Source organism: Phyllostomus hastatus, unplaced genomic scaffold, assembly GCF_019186645.2.
Source record: "Phyllostomus hastatus isolate PE091 unplaced genomic scaffold, TTU_PhHast_1.1 phas_scaffold_317, whole genome shotgun sequence".
Lineage (NCBI taxonomy): Eukaryota > Metazoa > Chordata > Mammalia > Chiroptera > Phyllostomidae > Phyllostomus > Phyllostomus hastatus.
The window spans coordinates 1,060,203-1,080,781 of record NW_025334023.1 but is presented as its reverse complement, the minus strand read 5'-3'; the positions used below and the strand labels follow the sequence as shown (position 1 = coordinate 1,080,781).

The 20,579-nt window shown below is 45.4% G+C and overlaps 2 protein-coding genes across 5 annotated transcripts in view; both read right to left on the bottom strand.

Moving 5' to 3' along the window:
* Positions 1 to 211: 211 nt before the first annotated feature.
* On the bottom strand, positions 212 to 5,390 carry CHRNA10 (cholinergic receptor nicotinic alpha 10 subunit). The gene is made up of 5 exons (XM_045817809.1): positions 5,309 to 5,390; positions 3,848 to 3,993; positions 3,295 to 3,449; positions 1,986 to 2,518; positions 212 to 669 (listed from the first exon to the last, which is right to left on the bottom strand). Exons 1-5 carry the CDS (start codon positions 5,388 to 5,390, stop codon positions 221 to 223), a joined length of 1,365 nt encoding a protein of 454 aa, XP_045673765.1. The 3' UTR covers positions 212 to 220.
* A 6,593-nt stretch (positions 5,391 to 11,983) lies between these two features.
* Positions 11,984 to 20,579, bottom strand: part of NUP98 (nucleoporin 98 and 96 precursor) — a 107,104-nt gene continuing 98,508 nt past the window's right edge. For all 4 annotated transcript variants that reach the window (XM_045817787.1, XM_045817789.1, XM_045817788.1 and 1 more), the window contains 5 exons: positions 18,805 to 19,026; positions 16,436 to 16,677; positions 15,787 to 15,941; positions 13,467 to 13,578; positions 11,984 to 13,320 (listed from right to left, as the gene is read on the bottom strand). In XM_045817787.1, the coding sequence (XP_045673743.1) occupies positions 13,088 to 13,320; positions 13,467 to 13,578; positions 15,787 to 15,941; positions 16,436 to 16,677; positions 18,805 to 19,026 (964 nt within the window). In that variant the 3' untranslated portion in view covers positions 11,984 to 13,087. The remainder of the gene's footprint in view (positions 13,321 to 13,466; positions 13,579 to 15,786; positions 15,942 to 16,435; positions 16,678 to 18,804; positions 19,027 to 20,579) is intronic.

Here is a 20,579-nt window from a genome sequence, read left to right as displayed (position 1 = left end):
AGGGGAGCAGCAAGCCCTGTATTTTCCTTAGAGATCAGGACACACAGGCAACACGTGCTCCCTCACGGTCTGTGAAGTCAGCAGAGCTAATCCTGGGAACGGGTGTCCCATGCTTGTAGGCACAGTGGGGAGAGACTGGGTGGCCCATCTGAGGACCACCAACCGCCTGGCCTTTCCATCCCTGCCTGGACTTGCTGTGGCCGCAGCAGACTCCCGGGACTCACAGGGCCTGCACCAGCACCAGGAGGCTCATGACCAGGGCCATGGAGAAGAAAATGCCCAGGAAGAAGCGGTCCATCACACGGGCCAGGCGTTTCCAGTCCTCATGGCGGTGCTGGGCAGCCCGGTGGCTGCGGAAGGTGTTGGCAATGGTGGCTACGTGGCGCAGCAGGGCTTCCTGGTGGCAGAGACACCGGGGCTCATGGCAAGGGCCTGCTGGCGGGCCAGCAGGAGGCTGGGGGCTGGGAGGTGGCTCAGGCCGTCTAGACTGCCCACAGGGCTCCCCTCGTTCCCGCACACACAGGCCCCGTGCCAGGTGTCCCAGTAGGAAAGCCTGAGCCCAGGCCGGCACTGGGCGGGCACTGGGACCACAGTAATGCAAGTTCATGATAAGGATAGTGAGCGCCGTGGAGAAGGTGACCATGGTCATGGTGGCCATGTAGTACTTCCCTGCAAGAGACAGAGTGAGCTGGGGCCGGAGAGAAGAACTCAGAGGGCCTGAGCTTCCCAGCCACCTCAGCATAAATAGGAACCCACCATGAGGCCCTCGGGACCCTCCAAGCCCAGTGGATGAAAGGAGAAGGTGGTAAGGGCCAAGGTCTCCCCTGTCTGCACTCCCACAAGTGGGTTCTCAGAAGCTATTGGTTGGCCAAAAAGTCTGTTATGTTTTTGTCCACATGATGTTTCTAATAGTGCTTAGTTGTCTTTAATTTCATTAGAAACAATTTTGTTAGATTGTGTTGTGACAACTGTCATATCAGTGTGCATTTAAAAAAACATCAAACTTGGTGAATTTCTGTGCACCCATTTTAATATTGAAGATGGAAGAGAATACACAACATTTCCAATGTATTATGTTTTATTATTTCAAGAAAGGTAAAAATGCAACTGAAATGCAAAAAAGATCTGTGCAGTGTATGGAGAAGGTGCTGTGACTGATGGAATGTGTCAAAAGTGGTTTGCAAAGTATCTTGGTACTATTGACATTTTGGCTAAATAATTCTTTGCTTGGGGGCTGTCTTATGCATTGGAAGATGTTTAGCAGCAGCCCTGGATTCTACCCTCTAGAAGCCAATTGAAGGAGATAGCCCACATACTCAAAATATCCAAATCAATAAAGTTATTGGTGAAAATGAAACGTGTCTTTTATTTTACAAAAAACAAACAAACAAACGTAACGGACATTTTGGCTAACCCAATACCAATTCACTAATTTTTCCCCTCACTGCTGGAGGCTGCATTTCCCCACAAGTCATCCTCTCAGACAGTATGCCATGGCAAGGAGCCAGCGACTGACCCTGTCAGTAACTGGGGTTAGGACAGAACCTACCTCCTAAGTGTGTTGTAATGCTTCCCTGAGTTAATAAACGTCAAGGGCTTAGGGGTGCCTGGCACACAGTTGAGTACTCAATACATTGTGCCTATAATTATGACCCTGGGGACAGTGACCTCCTTCCATCATTTCCTTGAGAAAAGACCTTTCCCCCGTCCTTCCAGTAAGGGAAGAGTGTCCTTCCTAGAAGGGCCTACTCCTTCCCTGCAGTCTCAGAATGAGGCTTTCTCTCAGGCAGCTCCCGTACACACTGAAGCAGGAACCACTCTGGGGACCCAGGCCTCGCTTCTGCATTTGTGGGGACCGGCACACATCAGACTGGGTAGGGTGGCTGCCAGTCTCTGGGGGTGGGGTGGGGTGGGATAGGCTCTCCCCCAAGACCCCTTAGCCCCCCACCCTCACCCCACCCCCGTCCAGTCCCTCACCCACTCACCGATGAGCGGCACGCTCTCGGCCGGTGGCATGCTCTCCGCCAGGAGCAGCTGGAAGACAGTGAGAGACAGCAGCACAGTGACGCCGAGCGACACCTTTTCGCCGGAGTCAGCAGGCAGGTGGAAGGCGAGCGGTGCGAGCAGGGAGATTAGCACGCAGGGCAGCAGCAGGTTGCACACATATGCAGCGGCGCGGCGGCGGAGCAGCAGCGTGAAAGTCACGTCCGGATAGGGCTCCGAGCAGCAGCCGTAGGTGAGCACGCGCCGCCTCGCTGGCATGCCCAGCACGCGCCACTCCACGTTTTCCACGAAGTCGGCCAGGCTGGCATGGTCGCCGCGCGGCCGCACGTCCAGCTGGTGCCCGCCGTGTGTCCACGAGCCGAACGTCAGGCTGCAGCGCTGCGAGTCAAACGGGAAGGCCGACACGTCCACACGGCACGAGCTGCGCGTGATGGCCGGCGCGTCCCAGCGCACAGCACCGTCGCGTCGCAGAACTACGTTGGTGCTGGCCGAGGCTGGGGGCTGCGCGTCTGCCCTGCGGGAAGGTGGGACTCCCTGAGGCAGCAGCCCGAGGCCACTCCAGGACAGGTGGGGCTCTGTGGCTACAGGGGCCCAAAGCCACAGTGTCTCCGCGGGGAGGGTGGAGTGTGCCCTGGGAGGGCCCTCTGTGCTCTTGGAGGCCTAGAAGGGGCAGTGGCCGAAGGGCCCAGAAAGCATACGGATCTAGCCCTGGGCAGCATAAAAAGCCCTCTCCAAAAGTTGGCACATGGGGGCATAGTGATTTCCCCCGGGTGTCTTCTGCTTAGAGTGTAGAGGGGCCCCTGGGAAAATATGCAGAGCCGTGTGTTGTCTGGGAAACAGAATTGCGTAGGCGGCATAAGGGGATGCTCCAGAAGACCCTAGGCAGGCCTTTGGGGAGCCCTGAGACTCAGAGCCAGCCTGGAAGGGTGGAGCGTGCCATAAAGGGACACTTGTGCCCCAGAAACTTCTCTGTGAGACACAGAACTGGCCCTGGACTGCAGAGTGGGCTCCCAGGAGACATTCTGCCTGGGTTGCCTTGGGATAGCCTAAGGTGGCGGTGCATGGGGGGCCTGTGAAGGGGCTGGCCCCCAGCAGGCCCTTGCCAGGAGCCGTACTGTGCCAGTAGCCAACACCACCATCGCCTTCCTGCCAGATCAGAAAGGTCCTGGGGGACAGCTTCCAGGGCAGCATAGCAACTGGTTCCATGGCGGGTGGGGGTAAGTGCATACCCAGAGTCAAGGGCAACTCTAGGGAGGGCAAGGTGAGGGGAGGGGCCCAGGCAGACAGTACTTGTTGTAGAGTACGATGTCTGGCCGCCACACAAGGCTGCTGGGGATGCGGATGGCATCCAGGCCGCCATAGTCATCAGGGTCCCATCGTAGGTGGGCATCTGTCCACTCCTGTCGGATCCACAGGTACAGGGTCAGCACCTGGTTGCGCTCATCCTAGTTGAGGGCAGGGAGTGGGCACAGATGTGGACACATGTACATGCATATCCTCCCCTGTGTGTGAACTCACCTACAGAGCTCTGTCAGTACCCTCAAACCCACCTTGCCCTATAGTCCAGTTGCCACTCAGGCCTTGCTGTGACCTTGGCAGGTCCTCTCTTCTCTGGGCCTCAGTTTCCTTAGCAGTTACAGGGGTGCTGACCCCTGCTGGGCAGGGGTTCCAGTGTGCCAAGTGTGGGGTACACCATGGGCACCCAGCAGTGTCCAAGTCAGTAGCTGTTATTGTTAACGTTTCCAGAAAAGAAGCGTTTGGTGAATAATGCCCGTCTCCCACCCCCAAATTCCTTGACACTGTCACCAGCACACTCCACAGTTGTACAACCACAACAACGTACCATGTCGATGATCTGGGACAAGGTCACCTCCAGGGTCACGTTCAGAGCCTGGTCTGTGTCCGCCACAGGTCTCAGGGCACTTGTGTAGTTTGAGAAGAGGTCACGGAACAGCTTGTAAGCCAGCCTGCCCTCAGCTCCCAAGCACTCTAGGAGACCAGTAGGAAGGTTCACCCTAGTCCAGGAGCTGCTGCCCACCCCCAGCACCCCCACAAGGCCAGGGCCCTCGCCTGCCCACTGTCTCACAGCCATCTAACTGGTCCTCCTGAAGGCAGCCCTCTGTTCCTTAGGCCGAGACTCAAGTTCTTCCCTAGCCTGCCTCCAGGGATAAATGAGGTGAGGTAGGTGGGGTGAATTTGTACTACCTTCTGAAGCAAGGCTGATGGGTATCTTCCCTACCTTTCCCTTCCCAAGGACTTGGATTTGGCCTGCCCTGCCACAAATTCTATAGGGGCCCAAACAGGCCATTCAAGAGTCCCAGCTCTCACCCAGGTGTCTGAACTCCATTGCCCCACCCTGCTCCAGTCTCTCAAACCTGCCTCCACCCCTCCAGCTGCACAGCATTTCATTTCTTAAAAGCATCTGACACTGTGGGCCAGTCCCTCCTGAAAACACCCTTCCCTAGGCTTTTGTGACATTATATTGTCCTCAGTCCCTGACTTAAGTATTGCTTCCCAGAATCCTGTCCTTGGCTCTCATCTCCTTCTCCTCCATTCTCCTGAGCTCCAGATCCAGTAGTCCACTCTTGAACATCTATAGGCACCTGAAACATTTAGGTCCAAAATAGACACTTATTTGCTGCCCCCATGTTCTGAAGTCTGTGCCTTATTTGGTGTTCCCCCATCTCAGCAAACAGCACCCTCAGTGACTTCAGCTGGAAATCTGAGAATTAGCCCTCCCTCCTCTTGCCAATTACCCCTGCAAACCAACCAAAACCCAAATCCTGTCAGTCTTACTGCTGACCACCTCTCCCATGTTTGATCTCCTCTCTGGCTCAGGCCTCATCCTCCCTCTTACGAACCACAGCAGCCACAGCCTCCTCACTGCTCCCCATTGCCTCAGGCTCAGCCTCAGCCTCTCCAGCTACCCTCCACACTAATGAGAGATCAAGCTTTTCAACAGGCACATCTGACCAGGCCAGGGATGCTTAAAGCCATTCAGTGGCTCCTCCTTGCCTGCTGGATAAAGTCCCAACTCAGCTTGGCATTCAAGGCCTTCTATCTTCTGCCCCCCTCATTTTTCCAGTCCTATCTCTGGGAGCTCCCCTCTCACCACCCCAGTCCATCAGGCAAATTTCCTCTCACCCTTTCATGCACCCCCTCCTGCACACTCCCCAGATAGCTTGTTCTCCAGCACAGGTACTGAAGAGAGAAATGAAGAGAGTGCATGTGGAGAGAGATTTGGGGAGGACAAGAACGGCAGCAACACCTGGAGAGTCCGGGCCTGGTTTATTGAGCTTCATACCTGGAAGGAGTGGGAGCAGGAGCAGAAGGCCCAGTCTGGAGATAGAGAAGCCAAGGCCGAGAAGGCAGCTCCTAGGCCCCATGGTCCTGCAGGGCAGGTTTCTGGTTGTGAGACTTCTGGCCTGACCTAGGGCAGCGGCAGGGCCTGCTGGCAAGGATGGTGCAGACAATACCTGGAAGTAGGAAGTAATACAGATCTTTGCTGGGTCGCTGGAGCCTCCCAGCAGGGAGCTCTGCTGCCCATCTGGTTTATCTGACTCTCCCTTTTGTGTCTGCCCTTGGATTTTAGTGCTTGGTCCTTTGCTTCTGTTGTTTCTTCTTTGCTAGTCCTTGCCTCATCTGGCCTCTGCCTCTGTTCTTTCCTCTGGCCCCCTCCCTCTTTACCTCCCACTCCACCTCTGTTTCCTCCTATTTCTCTGTAACTCTTTCTTGACTTCCCTAACGCTGATCTTCCTCCTTCCACTCTCCTTTTCTCCTCTATCTCAGCACTGCCTCCCCCGCAACTTCCTGCCTTCATTCCCCATACCTGGTGCATCTTCAGCAGGACAGGGGCAGGGACTTCATCAGTCCTGAGCCCTCCGAGGCACAGAACAGCACACCTCTCCTCTTGGCCCTTTTCATTAGCTTAATTACATCTGTGCCCAAGGGAATAGAGCAACTGAAACTGACACCTCAAGTCACTGGGACCTGAATTATTCAACTTCTCTAAGGCAGCACCCATGCTCCACTCAGGCCCAGCATGAAAGGGTTGGAGGGTAGAGGGATGCCAGGTTCAGGACCTATAGGACATGGGGGCTTAAAGGTGCTAGGGGCCAAATCCTATGAGTGGTAACTGTCACCCAGGGAGGGACTGAACACATCTGTCCAAAGAAGCTCTCTGTTCCTGCTGGGAGTGGTGCTGAGCCATGTGCTGCTCCTGGAGGCAACAGAAAGCAGAAAATGCAGCCCACAGCCATGCCAATGTCAGCTTTAGAGTTCTCCCATGCCCAACACCCATGGGCCATATTGGGTATCAGGGAAAACACAGACTTTAGAGTCACTTTTAGCTCTGGTTTAAGAGCTGTCTTACAAGTGCCTAGGCAAGACACTGAAACACCTGGGTTTCAGTTTTCTCAAACAGTATAGTAACAGGATTAACAGTCCTCACTTCAAAAGTTGTAAGAATTAACTGCGACCACCCAAGAACAGCAAGCACCCAGTGTGGTGCCCGATACACAGTAACTATCAATAGTATTTGCACTACCATGAGTTAGAGTATCTTCAGGAATACAGATTTAGCTTCACAAGCCCCCAGCCCTGGCAACATTCTGCTATCTCTATGATTTTTTAGAATTCTTTTATTTTTTAAGTAAATGAGCCATGGAAATAAAAAAATTATTTTTAAAGATTTTATGTATTCTTAGAGAGAGGAAAGGTAGGGAGAGAGGAAAACATTGATGTGTGAGAAGAGAAACATCAATTGGTTGCCTCTTGCATGTGCCCCAACAGGGGACTGGCCTGCAATCCAGGCGTGTGCCCTGAGTGTTGAAACAATGACCTTTCAGTTTGGCTTAACCAACTGTATTACACCGGTCAGGGTGGATTTTTTTTTTTTTAAGAGGGGAGGGGAGGGAGAGAGGAAGAGAAACTCCAGTGTGAGAAACATCAGTTGGTTTCAGGTCGCAGGACAATGGCCAACCCACTGGACCACACCTGACGCAGTCAAGGCTATCTCTATGATTTTGATTACATACCTCATACAGTATTTGTCTTTTTGTGACTGGCTCATTTCCCTTTGCATAATGTCCTTAAGGTTCATCCATGTTGTAGCATTTGTCAGAATTTCCTTCCTTTTTTAAAAGATTTTATTTATTTTAATAAAGAGGGGAAGTGAGGGAGAAAGAGAAACATCGATGTGCGAGATACATTGATTGGTTGATTCCTGCATGTCCCCAACCAGGGAACTGGCCGCAACCCAGGCATGTACCCTGACCAGGAATCGAACTGGCAACCTTTCAGTTCACAGGCTGGCACTCAATCCACTGAGCCACACCAGCCAGGGCTAGTTTTGAATTTTTGATAGCAGTCATCTTAATGGGTGTAAGATGGTATCGAGTTTTGATTTGCATTTCCCTAATGACTAGTGATATCAAGCATATTTTCATGTGCTTATTGGCCCTTTTTATATCTTCTTTATAGAAATGTCTGCTCATACCCTTTGTTTTTTATTTGGGTTTTTGTTGTTCAGTTCTAAGACTTCTTTATATATTCTAGGTATTAACTCCTTATCAGATACAAACTTTCTATATATTTTCTTCAATTCTCTGGGTTGCCTTTACTCAACTTTTGATGAACTAAAAATTTTCTAGTCCAATTTGTGTATCTTTTCTTTTGTTGCCTGCACCTTTGGTGTTGTATCTAAGAAATCATTGCCAAATCTAATGTCATGAACCTTTTGCCCTATATTTTCTTTTGAGTGTTTTATAGTTTTAGGCCTTACATTTAAGTCTGATCTATTTTGACTAAATTTTTGTATATGGTGTTAGGTAATGGTCCGACTCCATTTCTTTGCATGCAGATTCCAGTGTTCCCACCATTTGTTGAAAAGACTGTCCTTTCCCATTGAATGGTCTTGGAATGCTTGTCAAAAATCACTTGACAAGTATGTAAAGGTTTATTACTGAGTTCTCTATTCTATTTCTAGTCTACGTATTTGTCTGTATGTCAGTGAGTCCTCCCTCATTGTTCTTTTTCAAAATGGTTTTGGCTCTTTGGGATCCCATGAGATTCCATATGAGTATTAGGGTGAGTTTTTCTGTTTCTGAAAAAACAAACAAACAACCCCCTCGCCCAAAACCCTGCTGCTGAGATTTTGTTAGGGATTGCCTTAAATCTGTAGGTTGCTTTGGACGGTATGGACACCTTGATCCTAAGTATTCCAGTTCTCCAGCAGGTCTTCCATTTGTGTCATCTTTACTGTTCTACAGTTTCCAGTGTACCTGTCTTCTGACTCCTTGGTTAGGTTTGAGTATTTTATTCTTTTTTGATGCTATTGTGAATGGAATTGTTTTCCTAATTTCCTTTTCATTGTTAGCATATAGAAATGCAACTGAGTTGTGTAATTTTGTATCCTGCTACTTTGCTCAAGTCATCTATTAGTTCTAACAGTAGGATTTTGTTGTTTTTAAGGAACCTTTAGAGCTTTCTACCTGTAAGATTATATTATCTATAAACATAATTTTACTTCTTCCTCTCCAATTTGGATGTTTTGTCTTCCTTGTGTAACTGCCCTGGCTAGACCTTCCACTACTGTATGTTGAATAGAAGTGATGAAAGCAGACATTTTTGCCTTGATCCTGATCTTAGAGAAAATGCTTTCACTTCTTTACCACTGAGTATAATTGGTTGTTACTATTTTCTCGTATCTGGCTTTTATTATGTTGAAGTAGTTTCCTCCTATTCCTAGTTTGTTGAATGCTTTTTATCAGGAAAAAATGCTGAATTTTACCAAAAGCTTTTATTCACTACATCAATTAGATGATCATGTTCATTTCTTTTATTGTTAATGTGGTGTATTATAACTTCCATGTTGAACTATCCTTGCATTCTAGCATGTGGGGTGAGAGCCAGGCAAGCCCCCAGAAGTCAGCCAGCAGCAGTACTGTTCCCTCTTTGACCCCTCCCCGCACATGAAGCTATGGTTGCCCCCACCCTGGTGAATACCCAAGGCTCTGCCTGATACAACTTAACAGGTGCGCTAAAACGCAATCAAAGCAGCTCTACCTAGTACACAGTACACTTCCAAAATCAGGAGAGAAAGAAATATGGCCCAAATGAAGGGACAGAACAGAACACCAGAAATAGAACTAAGTGATGTAGATAGTCAACCTGTCAGACACTGAGTTCTAAACACTGGTAGTCAGAATGCTCAAAGATCTCACTGAATATGGCAAGAGCATAAGGAAGAAATGAAGGCTCTACTAAAGGAAATAAAGAAAAATCCACAGGAAACCAACAGTAAAGGGAAGGAAGCTGGGATTCAAATCAATGATTTGGAATGTAAGAAAGAAACAAACATTCAACCAGAACAAAATGAAGAAACAATTCAAAAACACAAGGAGAGTTTAAGACGACTCTGGGACATCTCCAAAGGGGCCAACATCTGAATCGTAGGAATGCCATAAGAAGAGAAAGAGCAAGAAATTGAAAATTTATTTGAAAATATAATGAAAGAAATTTTCCCTGATTTGGCGAAGGAAATAGACATACAAGTCTAGGAAGCACAGAGAGTCCCAAACAAGATGGATGCAAAGAGGCCCACTCCAAGACACATCATAATGAATATGCAAAAGTTTAAAGATAAAGAGAAAATCTTAGAAGCAGCAACAGAAAGGCAAAGAGTTACCTACAAAGGAGTTCCCATAAGACTATCAGCTGATTTCTCAAAAGACACTTGGCAGCCAAGAAGGGACTGGCAAGAAGTATTCAAAGTGATGAAAAGCACGGACCGACAACCAAGATTACTCTGCCCAGCAAAGCTACCATTTAGAATTGGAAGATAAAGTGCTTCCTAGACAAGGTAAAGCTAAAGGAGTTCATAATCAACAAGCCCTTATATGATATGTTAAAGGGACTTATTTAAGAAATAGATCAAAACTATGAAAAGACGATCACAACTATATAAAAAACTGAATCTAAAAAACAAACTACAACAGCAACTGAATCACAGATATGGAGATCATTTGGAGGGTTATCAGTTGGGAGGGAGAAGGGGAAGAATGGAGGAAAAGTCATGGGGATTTAGAAGCATAATTAGGTAGGCACAGAATAGACAGGGGCTCTTAAGAACAGTGTAGGCAATGGAGAAGCCAAAGAACTTCCATGCATAACCATGGATATGAATTAATGGGGGTAGATCGCTGGAGGAAAGGGGGGTACTAGGTGGAGGGAGGCAAAGGGGGAAAATTGGCACAACTGTAATAACATAATCAGTAAAATATACTTTAAATAAAAAATAATTATTTTTTTCTCACACAAGGACATTTTTCATTGTTCCTAGGGAGAGAGGGAAACATCAATGCAAAAGAGAAGCACGAAGGGGTTGCCTCCCATACATGCCCGAACTGGGGATTCAACCACAACCTAGGCATGTGCCTGACTGGGAATCAAACCTGCAACCTTTTGGTTACTGGATGACTCTCCAACCAACTGAATCACAGCGGCCAGGGTTATAATCCTTTTTATTCCTGCATTATCAGTAGAAAATCCCCCACTTTCTGATTTTAGAAATGAGTATTTTAGATCATCTAGTCAACACTTTTGCCAATTTTATTGATCTTTTCAAAGGACCAAATTTTGGTTTCATTAATTTTCCCGATTGGTTTGCTCTTCTCTTTCATGTATCTCTGTTCTAATCTTTATCATTTCCTACCTTCTGCTAGCTTCAGGTTTAGTTTGTCCTTCTTCTTCTAGTTCCTGAAGTTGTTAAATTGTGGATTTGAGCTCATTCTTTTTAAAAAGAATTTTATTTGATTTGAAAGAGAGAGAAGTTATCAATTCGTGGTTCCACTTATTTATGCTTTCACTGGTTGATATCTGTATGTGCCCTGCCCAGGGACTGATTGAACCTGCAACCTTGGCACAATGGGATGACACTCCAGCCAACTGAGCTACCCAGCCAGGGCTTGTTCTTCAACGTAAACACTCATACCTCTAAATTTCTCCTTTAATACCACTTTGTGTTCCATACATTTTGGTATGTTGCTTTTGTTTGTTTGTTCTTTATGTATTTATTTCCCTTGTGAATTTTCCAGTTTTATTTCTGTTGGATTTCTCACTTTATCCAGTTGTGGTCAGAAATGATGCTTTGTATAATTACCTCTTTAAAATCTACTGAGACTTCATTTGTGGCCTAACATATAGGTAACCTGGACAATGTCCCATGTGCACTTGAAAAAAATTTATGGTGTTTTTGGGTATTCTGTATAGGTCTGTAATAGTTTATTGTTCTCTATTTCCTTATTTATCTTCTGTTTGGTTGTTCTATCCATTACTGAGTGGGGTATTACAGTCTTCAACTATTATTGTAGAGCTATTTCTTTCTTCAGTTCTGTCATTTTTTGACTCATATGTTTTGCTAGTCTGTCATTAGGTGTGTAAATGTTTGTAATTGCTCTTTCTGCTCTACCATTTGCATTCATACAACCAAACTAAACCAAAATACTTAAATAGTATTCGTAAGTCTCATCTGATTTCTCCCAAAACAGCCCTGTGAAGAAACAACATCAGAGATCATTATTCCCTCTTACACAATGAAAACTGAGAATAAGAAAGGTGGAGTGTGACCCAAGATTTGAAAACACCTCCTCCCTCCACTCCCAGGAGAAGAGCAAGGAGGCTTTGAAAGTTAGATATATGCCACTGGACAACTTGAGGCCCCACCCCTATCCCCCACTGGGAATCCAAGCATATAAATGTATGTACAACAGTCAGGATTAATAAAAAATCTCACCCCCATACCCTTAAACTTGCCCTAATAAATCTAGCCTTTGATCTAGTCTGTATCCCAGTTCAGTACCAAACTGTTCTCTATCTGATGGCCAATCTCCCTTTAGACCGCAAATGAAACACAGCTCCCATAAAGCTCCTTGGGGCCACAAGTCTCAAAAACACAAAGGGAAAAAGCCAATACCATGAATACTATAAACATTTCATTTTATTTATTTTTTTAAGAAAGTAGCTCAGAAAAAGAGGAAAATAATCTAGATCATTTATTCATATATATATATTTTAATAAAAACCTTTACATAATCTTCATGCATAAAGCCCCAGGAGCAGCCATGTTGCCTGCCTCAAGCCGTTACCTGGGGCTCCCACAGGTGTCAGCAGTGCTGCGAAGGGGGGCCCTGCCTGCCCCCGAATCCTGGCTCAGCGATGGCTTTACCTTCTGGGACTGTAGATGGAGGGTGGAAAATGCTTTGGGCTAGAATCTGTTAGTGTACAGTATTCTCTTTTATCCAAACTCTCAGGCAAATCCAGACAGGGGACCTAGCAAGATGACTGAAAACCAGGGATGAAACTGAGTTCCAGGAGCTTCCCAGAGACATGGATCTGTGACCAAGGGCTCCTGCACACGGTGGTGGGGAAAGTTCTGTGTTCATAGCACATTCAAGGCAGGAAAAAACAAGCCTTGAGGATCCACCACTCCATGGCAGGCATTCACTTCTCCCCTGAACAGTCAGAAAGACCCTGCTCTGCTTCCTAACTCAATCCAACCTTCTTTTGACTCTTTAACTCAGGGTTAACTCATCAACCTACTTGAGAGACAGATTCTCCTTCCTTCTGTAGACAGTTCATCTGTTATGAAAGTACAGCCTTAGATCAATAGATTTGTCCCATCATCTGTCCCACTCCTAAAGAGTCCTAGTAGCAAAGGGCTGGGGTAGGGTTAGGACAGTAGACTGGCATGGAGGGTCACAAGATCCAGAATGGCTGAGGGTAGAAAAGGATTCCCTGGTTTGAGGGGATTCTAGCAAAGGCGCTTGGTTGACCATTTTAAAAAAGATCTTGAGGATGGTAAAAAGAGACTTGGCTTCTTTTTGGGGTTCCAAAAGCCCTTATGCTATGTTCTGTATTAAGGAAGCCCTGAACAACTGCAGGACACTCCTGGGGCGGCAGGATGGGAGGGTGGATTCCACAGTCAACCCAGAGAATGGCTAACAGTGCTGATCAACTCAATGCAGGAGACCTCTGTGTGGTGAGTGTGAATGACCGTGTGAGTGTGATGGGAGGAGCCTGGGGCTCACTGGCTCCCAACAGTCAGTTCTTGAAGAGTCAGTTCTCGAAGGTAGGACTGTGTGAGGCTGCGCAGTTCCTCCAAGGCATAGTCCTCAGGCATGGGGAGCCGGCCAATGTGAGGAGCCAATAGGCGCAAAGGGACTTGCTGAGGATCTGGTGTTGAGTCAGAGGTTGCATCAGGGGCATGCTGAAGGCTCAGTACCACCCGCAACAGGTTGGCTACACGTTTGGCCATGTCTGCAGAGAAAAAGTGGAGTGAACACCAAGGATGGAAGGTGGGGAAGAGCAGACACCAGGGTGTGTGTGGGTGCAGGGTATGTGTGTATAATAATCATAAAGACAAGAGCAAGCAGGCAGAATGCAGGGAGAGGCTAGAGGCTTACCTGACTGAGCCAGGCGATCCTTGGCATTATAACACTGGATCTGCTCTACCCGGTTGCACAGTGAGGTCACTTTGGTTTGTAACTGTTCCAGCTCATAACCTGAGCACTCCACCTACAAAAAAGCAGCAAAACCAATTAGGCCAAGAGGAGCTCCCTCACCACAATCTTATCCATAGACTGACTATGCAGAACTCTGAAACAACAGTGAGATGAGGGAAGGGAAACCCAAGAAGCTGGCTGGCAGTGCCATATCATCCCCATCCAGCCTACCTGCTGTGAACAAGGCATGGTGTTAGCAGTAACACACAACAGGAAAGTAATATAGTGTACAGAGCCTTGGATTAGGCAAGTCTTGAGATCACCATGTTACTAGTAAGCTCTAACAGGACACCAAAAATCTAGATAGCCCTGGTTGGCATGGCTCAGTAGGTTGGAGCTTGTCCCATAAACCCAAAGGCTGCAGTTTGATTCCTGGTCAGAGTATATACCTAGGTTGTAGGTTTAGTCCTCGGTTGTGGTACATACATGAGGCAACTGATTGATATTTCTCTCCCCCTCTCTATCCCTCCCTTCCCTTCTCTCTAAAATCAATAAGCATGTGCTTGTGTGAAAATTTTTTAAAAATCTAGATAAATCTGGGTTCAGAGGAATGGTGTGATTTTTTTCAAGAGCACCGTTGGTAAGAAGCAAAACCCAAACTAGCATTTAATTTAGATCTCCTGACTCCAAGTTTGCAGCCCTTTTCTCCCTGTCTAGCCTCATTCTGTGTGTTGTGATCCACTCCTATGGCTCCAATTACAATCAATGTGCTGATGATTCCTCAGTCTTTATCTCTAGCCTAACATTCCACTCTTCTATTCCCTTTACCAGGGCCATTGCCCTGGCTCCGGTTACCATTATTTCTCACTTGAAATATCTTAAAAGCTTGATCACCATCCTCAGTGTCATACACTCTATATCCTTTCTCCTATCATACTGTAGCCAGAGTAGCCTTTCTAAAAAGAAAATGTATCTTTTCATTATTTACATTCTGAATATTTCCCAGCAGCATCCTGTCCTTACTTGTTCCATAAATATGACTTTTGGTGAGTCCCCTGCTCTCCAACTCTGACATTAAACCAACTGCCTACTAAGTCTCCCACCTCTTCCTCCTCCTCCAAATGACTAACTTAACCCTTTCAAGAAGTATCTCTCATTGAACCCACTTTTGGGGGGCTTTGCAGAATCTACCAGTTAATGTCTATACAAGTACTTTCCATTTCATCCACTGGAATCCAGTCTTTAACTTGACTTTCAAAAATGGTAAACAAGATAAGACAAGGTCTTTGCCTCATAAAACTTGAAAATAAAGAAATAATGTCAGATAGTAATAACCCTTGAAGAAACGAGCCACGCAGATATTCACACAGGGTGATGTGACAGGCAGAAGCTGGGTGACTGCTGGGGGTCAGGAAGGGTTCCTTGAGGAAGGTTTTATCTAAGTGGAGACCTGAACCACAAGAGGAAGGTCGAGCCTTCTAGGCAAAGAGTACAGCTAAACCCCTCCCAAGGTGGGAATACAAAGGAAGTTTATGGGGTGAAATTCAAGATAAAGAGGAAAGTAGAAGATAAAACTGGAGAGGTTTTTTACAGCAGGGGATTATAAGCAGGGGTCCTTAGAATTCAAAGGGTCTGTGGTCATAAAGGATGAGTATGAGTGTGAAGTTGAAGGGTGGAATAAAATAAGGTTTGTTGGAAACAGAAGCAATTTAGTGTGAGTGGGCCAGGCTGGTAAGGCTGGAATGTGGGTTAAGAGTGGTAGGGGTTAAGGCAGGAGTGAAAAAAAAAAAAAGGTATAAGTCTTTACAGGGGCTAGAACACCTTTATGAGTTTGTTTTTTGTGCTGTAAACAATGAACATCTACCCTCAAGACATTTTAATGAAGCCTAAAAATGCAGTAATACTTGCAATTTTAAAACATACCAAATGTGTGAAATAATTATCCTCACCAAATCTCTGACCTTATTGTGTTTCAATAGTTTCTCACTGAAACTAGGGCTGGACAAGAATAGGAAACTGACTACAGACAAACTTCGAGAACGTCTATCGTACATACTATTTAGTAATAAACACAAAAAAGCATTTTTAAATTTTGATGCAGCTGTCAAGTCAAAATGGCCACATCAAATTAGCCTCATCCAAATGTCCCTCCTGCACTGACAGTTCTGTCTCTGCATCTCTGGTGCTAGTGAGTTTTCCAAGTCATTGCTCAGGCCTTTTGAGGTCTCTTTAAGGGCCAGGGAAAAGGAAAACCAGCCAGTGGCTTAAGGAACTCAAATACCTGTTGTATATGGTGGATCATGTCAAGGACCCGAATATAGTCCAGGTAAACAAGGCCAGATGTTTCCCAGTCCTGAATTAGGCCGCTGCGCTCTGGAGGTGCCAGGTCTTCCAAGAACCCCTTTAGGTAGTCATAGTTCTCATTAATGATGGCATCTGAAGAACAAAATATTGAGCAGTATGTTCGCATAAGTATATGGTTCCCAAAAGTGCCCAAAGGAAGGACATGGCAGAAATCCAAGACATGAAAGAAGGGGAAATAATTTGGGATCAGACTTGAAAATTTCAAGTAGGTATTTTGAAATTCACTAAAAATAATGTGAAGAATATCTGGCTTCAGTTCCCCAGACAGACATTTTTGATGTTGCTGAATAAAATTCCCTAAGTTAACAAAGCTTAACATAATTAGCACGTATCAGGAATATTCCTGGTGAACGATACATAACAACACTGCCGTCTACTCCTGCCTCTCTAGCCCCTTATTCTGGCCAAGCCTCGCCTGCAGAGAGAGCTTTCACAAAGCGTGACCTGATTCATGTTTGCCACATCCCATACTGAGCATCACCTCTGGCCTGACTTGTCATGGAGTTCGGAGGGTGGAAGAATCTGGGTGATTCCAGGACACACAAGCCTTAGAATGAAGCACTCACCAGAAGCTAAGTGCCGGACGATGAGTTTGTGGCAGTGGTTCCAGTGACCAGCTTTAAATAAATAGAGGGCCTCCAAGTGCCTGTTGGATTCCACGTGTGCTCGCACTGCTTTGGCTTCATGAATCCACTCGGCAGGCACACAAAGCTTCTGGGTCAGGAAAGTCTCTTTAGCCCAAGATTCAGGGGTCTCCAATAGTTGGCAATGCCGGGTAAGCAGCTCTCGAACAGCCTTCTCACGCATGCTATAGGAAGAAATAGGTCTGAAAGCTAATACTCTAGGGAAGCTTGCTACTGCCCAGAAAAGGCTTTCCCTAGTGAAGATCTCTCCTTTATTTCCTTTCTAGTAATAGGAGATTCAGGACTGGGATAGGGAATTCTACACTCCACAAAGCAGTCAGTCCTCTGCAGTTCATTTCTAACCTTCTCCCTTCTTGGTCTCCCACATGGTCTCAGCACAAAATAAGCAAAGTAGCTGTAGCTCTCTTCCAGGTCCTTATTTTTTCCTTCAAAGCCATCAGCCTTCCCAATTCATTTTTTTTTCCAACTTCTAGATTTAGGCTAAATTCACTCTTTTCTCCTCTCAAGATCCCTTAAGGAAAGTCCTCTTCTGCCTGGGCAAAAAGACTAGCCATTTACATTTTAGCCCTAAACTATTCTTAGATTCTTTTCTGAACTCCTAGGCTTTCCAAGAGCTCCCAATCTCACAACTGCCTCTCCCTGGCCACCCCCAGGGAAACAAGCTCTGCTTCCCCACAGCCCCTTCTGAATCATGAGTCACCCCCAATCAGCCTGCCTTTCACCATGTGAAATTCCCTATATGTTTAAATTAACTCATAGGGAAATTCTGGGGTCATCTTGCTTCTGGTAATGGGAAAAGCAAAATTCCTTAAAGGGAAGGCTATACTAGATGTATTATACTTTTACGTCTTTAATCTCTTTGATCACCCTGAATAGGGATTAATACTATGATTTTACAAATTACAAAACGGAGGCTTGGAGAATATCTTTACCCAAAGTCAAATGTAAGCTTTAACCCAGGTCAAAGTGAGTACACGGTGGATCCAGAATTTAGGCAAGTCTAACAACAAAACAAACTTCTTTCCACGCCATACATTACAGATAGCACAGCATAATGAGTAAGAGCATAGACTCTGGGTGTTTTGAGTTGGAAGCCTCCCTCTGCCATTTACTGATTATGTGACTTTGAGCAAAAGTTATTGCTTCTTGGGTTGCTCATCTGAAAAAATAAGTAAGAGTGTCTATCTCCTAGGTTCATTATAAGCACTAAAGGAGTTAGGGGCCCATCCTCCCTCCTGTCAGCCCATTGCATCACCTCATGGATCCACTGAGGCACCTCGGGTGACACTACTTCTGCATACAGTAGCCTCCCCTTATCTGAGGGGGGTGTGTTCCAAGGCCCCCAGTGGATGGCAGCAATGGTGCATAGTACTGAACCCTATATATATAGTTTTTTCCTGTACATACATACCTATGATAAAATTTAATTTATAAATTAGGCATAGTAAAAGATTAACATAAATAATTACAAAAGAGAAGAATTATAACAATATACTATAATAAGTTATGTGAATGTGGTCTCACCCTTTCTCAAAATATCTTATTGTTCTGTCTTCACCTTTTCACTTAAAAGCAGCACTTTATGGCTCCTCTTTGGCATACCAAATTACACTCATCACCACTCTCGTGCTTTGGGACCATTATTAAGTAAAATAAAGGTTACTGGAACACAAGCACCTGTGATGCTGCCGACAGTTGGTCCAATAACTGAGACAGCTACTAAGTGACTAATAGGTGGTGGGTAGCATATGCAGCCAGACAGTGCAAGTTTGGAATTTTCCATTTAATATTTTTGTACTGTGGTTGACTGCAAGTTAACCGAAACCATGGAAAGTAAAACTGGGGATAAAGAGGGTACTGTTGTAATTCTAAACACGCCACTCGAGTGAATCTGTGCCCAAGTTAAAGGGGTTTCCCTATCTGGGCATATTCTTTTCTTTCCACTTAATCATTTATCATTTCATATTCCAATTTCTACAGGTTCTCTGAATCTTTCTAGAGTTTCCCTGCAGTTCCCAGAGATCTCTTCACCCTTCTCAGACTACCAAGAGGTCTTATGATAAACAGTAAAATTAGTACTCAATCAAAGGCAGTTTCATTTCTAACTTGTTCACATGAATATACAGACACTCTGGGCTGTGGGTTGAACTGTCTTCAGGTTTTATCACAAAGTTAGATCCAAAATATGTACATTCTAAACACTTGCTGAATTTAACCCTAACAGACTGATTCCTTTGGCTCTACTCTGCAGTGTAAAATAAATCCAGTGGGTTTGATGGCTTCCCACTCACCTTGAGTTTTCTATGTGCAGGAGGACAAAGATGGCCCACTCCCAGAGCCCCTCACTTTCCAGTTGGCCAGCGTAACTGGCCTGCAGCACACCCTCACACTGCTCTGAGAGATGAGTGTAGTTCAGAGCTCTCAGCATCTCCCATAGGTGCCAGCTTAGACGGTAGTCCAAAGGATCTGCTGTTATACTTCGAGGCTCCAGCAACTGGTTAAGATCATAATGTCTGAAAAGGAGAATGGCTAAGAGTTACCAATCCACCCAGCAGACCACCTGCACTGAACACCAGTTAGCTTTGACTAGAAGACAACAAAGGTGGCCACCTGAGAGCAGAGGCATTTATGCCTCCAAGTTTCCTTCTGAGACTGATGTTATCAATCTACTTCTAGGTTCAGCCAGATTACAGATCATACCAAAAAAAAACCCACAAGAAAACTTCTCTTCTGTGGCTGTGATCTAACAGGTTTGCTGGTATTTGTTTGGCCTATATATTTTACCATCTTCACCCAGGGAGTCTCCATAGCTCTCACTCTTCCATTCATTCATTACAGAGTTGATTATTTTTCTTAATAATTTAAAGAAATAAGTATCAGTACCTTAGTATTTTTCAGACTGTTCTATCTGAAGCTCTTAGAGTGCTAATTCTCTGTGTGTTTGAACAGCTAACTAGTCTTCATGACTAGTAGCTGTAGACTATAGCTTTATAGTCTATAGTTTGTAATTTTTACCTTTGATTTTTGTCTACAGTGGGTATTATATTCCCCCCCATTGATTTTAGAGAGAAGTGGCGGGGGGGGGGGAGACAGGCAGACAGACAGACAGACAGACATTGATTTGCTGTTCCACTTATTGATGCATTCATTGGTTGCTGCTTGTATGTGCCCCACCAAGGATTGAACCTGCAACCTTGGTACATTGGGACAGCACTCTAACCAACTGAGTTACATGTCCAGGGCAACAGTGGGTATAATTGTTTATATAGAAATCCAGATGCCCTGGGTTTTGAAAGTGTCCTCACACAGAAATTTCATTTCTTTTGCTGGAGGACCGGTTCATGTGTTAAGTTCCTAGCTTGGCATTTTCAGATCATTGAGAACTGTATAAACTAAAATTCCACATGTTTAAGTTTTAAAGATCTGGAGCTTAGATTACCAACCAATAACTTTTCGCTTTCATCTAAGATCCCAGACAGTGCAAGCCAAAAAGTGCAAGTCTGCTTGCACATTTTTTTATAACTTCCTTATACTTCCTTGAATGAGTAGTTTTCTTGACCAGTGCTACCAGACTGAACTTTGTGCAATGATGGAAACGTTCCAGAACCTGCCTTGACTAATACGATAGTTGATAGCCACATGTGGCTCTTAAAACATACAATCAAAGCTAGTGTGAATAAATAACTAAATTTTAAATTAAAAAAAATTTAAATTGCAGTTTTACCTTTCATGAGAATATGGCTTACTCTCTCCTTTTGGCTTTGGTATCCTTATTTCTGGCACCTTGAGATATCCCTTTTATCTTCTTTTTTTGTGTGACATTAAAAAAGCTGACATACAATAAACTATACATATTTTGAACAATTTTCATAAGTTTTAACATATCTATGTACCTGTAAAACTACTGCCAAGGTAAGACAACAAACATACACATCGCCTCCCAAACTTTTCTTCTGCCCCTCTGTAACCCCTCTCTTCTGCACCTCCCTATAACGACTCTTCTCAGGCGGCCGCTGATCTCCTTTCTGTCATTACAGATTAGCTTACAATTTCCAGAATCTTATGG

Excerpts from the sequence above, each read along its gene's own strand:
- CHRNA10 (XM_045817809.1), bottom strand. The coding sequence starts at position 5,390 with ATGGGGCCTAGGAGCTGCCTTCTCGGCCTTGGCTTCTCTATCTCCAGA. Across the intron at positions 3,994-5,308 it reads CCTGCTCCCACTCCTTCCAG|AGTGCTTGGGAGCTGAGGGC; the intron begins GTATGAAGCTCA and ends CTGGTCTCCTAG. Across the intron at positions 670-1,985 it reads CGAGAGCGTGCCGCTCATCG|GGAAGTACTACATGGCCACC; the intron begins GTGAGTGGGTGA and ends TGTCTCTTGCAG.